Source organism: Anarrhichthys ocellatus, unplaced genomic scaffold, assembly GCF_004355925.1.
Source record: "Anarrhichthys ocellatus isolate YVR2014 unplaced genomic scaffold, GSC_Weel_1.0 scaffold40, whole genome shotgun sequence".
NCBI classification, from domain to species: Eukaryota; Metazoa; Chordata; class Actinopteri; order Perciformes; family Anarhichadidae; genus Anarrhichthys; species Anarrhichthys ocellatus.
In genome coordinates this window covers 3,500,862-3,503,670 of record NW_022280070.1, presented here as the reverse complement: position 1 = coordinate 3,503,670, position 2,809 = coordinate 3,500,862, and the positions used below count along the sequence as shown (strand labels likewise).

Genomic DNA, 2,809 nt, shown 5'->3' with positions numbered 1-2,809 from the left:
ATAGCTGTTTCCGATCTTCGGTACCACCTACTCCCCCCACAGAACTCCCTCATGCTCCTCCTTTTCTTCCTCCTCTCCCCCATCATGCATTGCTCCATCTCACCAGCCGGGTGGTGGTCCAAACCAGAGGATATGCATTCCATCAAGTCTACGCATTGAGGGAGAGAACTGTGTTCATCCATCTCCATTATCCAACTAAATGCAATGACTCACTCTTTGAAGTCATATGTTGCATATTCCAGGTTTCAGTTCTGCTGTAATTGCGTATTTCTTCTGTCTGCCTCTTGCTAGGAGAAAGAAAAGAAGTACATGCTGCCCCTGGATAACCTGAAGCTCAGAGATGTGGAGAAAGGCTTTATGTCCACAAAGCACATCTTTGGAATCTTCAACACCGAACAGAGGTGAGGTGTATGTTAAGTGAAAACGTGTGTGGATGCACGTGTACTTTACCTTTTCTGTGCGTGTACACTGCCATTCAAAAGTTTGGGGACATCAACTAAACGTTTTTAGAATGTATTGCAAATGTAAACGATACATGTGGTGTCTAAATTATACTGTTTCTGTCAGTTAAATAGCCATTATTGGTTGGAAACATCAATATAACAGGTGAGTCCTAACTTGTAAAGGGCCGTGTACGTCCTGTACCATTTCTATATGTACTGGCTAAGCCTACACACTCACCAGCACTTGTGTCTGTCCTTTGTTTTGCCTTTACAGGAACGTGTACAAGGATCTTCGGCAGGTAGAGCTGGCCTGTGATTCTCAAGAGGATGTGGACAGCTGGAAAGCCTCCTTCCTCAGGGCCGGAGTTTATCCGGAGAAGGACCAGGTGTGTGGGAGGGTTCTGTTTCTTTAAATCTGATGATATTGGTAATTATTAATACATGCACCTCCATATTTCTGTGTGTACGCTTTTGGCTCTTAATTTCTACTTCTACAGAGAGCAACTCTGAAGATGTGTTTATCGTGTATTTATACTTCATCGTCGTTGGGGGGTGTGTGTGTGTGTGTGTGTGTGTGTGTGTGTGTGTGTGGTTGACAGATGGAGAATGAAGATGCTGCCCCTGCGGACACGTTCTCCATGGATCCTCAGCTGGAGAGGCAGGTGGAAACCATCCGCAACCTGGTGGACTCATACATCGGCATCATCAACAAATCCACCAGAGACCTCGTGCCCAAGACCATCATGCATCTCATGATCAACAGTGTGAGTCCAGCGGTCCTCAGCAGCAGACGCAAGACAATTAAGAGTGTCACATCCGGGAACCCAATTAACGAGATCATCTGAGTCTATTACCTCAGAGTGCATATTGTCCTTCTGCTTGGTGCTCATCCTACGTACCAAATATGTGTGTTTTTGTAAATAAACCTCCATGTATATGTGGAGGAAACATGCCATTAGCTATGTATGCTGACAGTTATGTTCCCATCATCCAGCAAATGAGGCATACTACATTCTTTATGAAAGCAAGCAAGGCACCTCATAAACCAGTGATCTGACCTGAGATCAGATAAAGTGCTTTTTAATTAGACCTAACTGTCATTGCACCACAGAGCCGTGCAACGTGGCGTTTCCTCTTTCTTGTTCGTCTAAGCGGCAGCGGCAGCAGCAGCCATGTATCTCATGAACACGAGGACATAAACTTGAAGACACTAATTAACAGCATTTATGGTGCATGCTCACAGTGGCTTGTCCACCGTCTATTTATTAGGTTTTTATTATTGTGGTGAGCTCACTTGATGGCTTCCAATAATCCAGCAGCTACACACACACATACACACACACACACACACACATAATACCAACACCTTTTGTCTGCTGGGCAGCTCCTGTCTCATGATTTTCTAACATTGTTTTTGTCCTCTCCCTTCTTAGTCTTTCAACCATATTTTCCAATTTATGAGCCGTCTGATCATTTCACAGGCTACTGCTGTACCAAGTCCACACATGCTCCTTATTTTAAGCAATGTAAGTTGCATCTCTCTGTGTTTTGACACTATTAACTTCCATTCAGTCAAAGGATTTCATCCACTCGGAGCTGCTAGCCTACCTCTACTCATCTGGGGACCAGAGCATCCTCATGGAGGAATCGGCCGACCAGGCCCAGCGCAGAGACGAACTGTTGCGCATGTATCATGCACTCAAGGAGGCGCTGCTCATTATTGGCGACATCAGCACCGGTACCATCTCCACCCCGGTGCCCCCGCCCGTAAATGACGGCCGGATGCAAGAAGCCAGGTGAGATGAGGGTTAACCAGCATTTAGTTAAGATTTGAAACCATTCACCTTGTAGTATTAAGCCTGCTTTGCTGAATTTGGAGGAAAAAAAATCTGCAATTACACATTCTGCAGTGTGTCTGTCTTATATTAAACCAAATAATTCCCTCACATCCACCTCTACAGGAGAATGGATTAGGGTCTTTTAGGTGATTATTACATTTCATTTAATCGTATCGCCCTCTCAGCCCCAACCCTCAGCGCAGGGCACCCCCGTCAGCCGCCCCGACCCCCAGCCGCCCGCCTGCCGCTCGGGGCCCGACACCAGGACCGCCCTTGAACCCTTCCCCTGCCTTTGGAGCTCCGCGCAACCCCTCTCCCGCCTTCGGCGCACCACCAATCCCCTCTCGCCCAGGACCACCCATCAACGCCTTCAACAGCTACCAGGATCCCTTCAGCGCCCCCCCACTGATCCCCTCCCGACCAGCCCGCGTCCCACCCGGTGTACCCAGGTACATCTTCCTGTTATGATCCGCCTACCAGTTGTGTGTGTGTGTGTGTGTGTGTGTGTGTGTGTGTGTGTGTGTGTGT

General features: G+C 47.5%; 1 protein-coding gene across 5 annotated transcripts in view; it reads left to right on the top strand.

Annotated features, from left to right (window-relative positions):
* dnm2a (dynamin 2a) overlaps positions 1-2,809 on the top strand; it is a 27,223-nt gene that overhangs the window by 19,887 nt on the left and 4,527 nt on the right. For all 5 annotated transcript variants that reach the window (XM_031867698.1, XM_031867697.1, XM_031867695.1 and 2 more), the window contains 5 exons: positions 292-401; positions 718-829; positions 1,043-1,207; positions 2,016-2,239; positions 2,467-2,730. In XM_031867698.1, the coding sequence (XP_031723558.1) occupies positions 292-401; positions 718-829; positions 1,043-1,207; positions 2,016-2,239; positions 2,467-2,730 (875 nt within the window). The remainder of the gene's footprint in view (positions 1-291; positions 402-717; positions 830-1,042; positions 1,208-2,015; positions 2,240-2,466; positions 2,731-2,809) is intronic.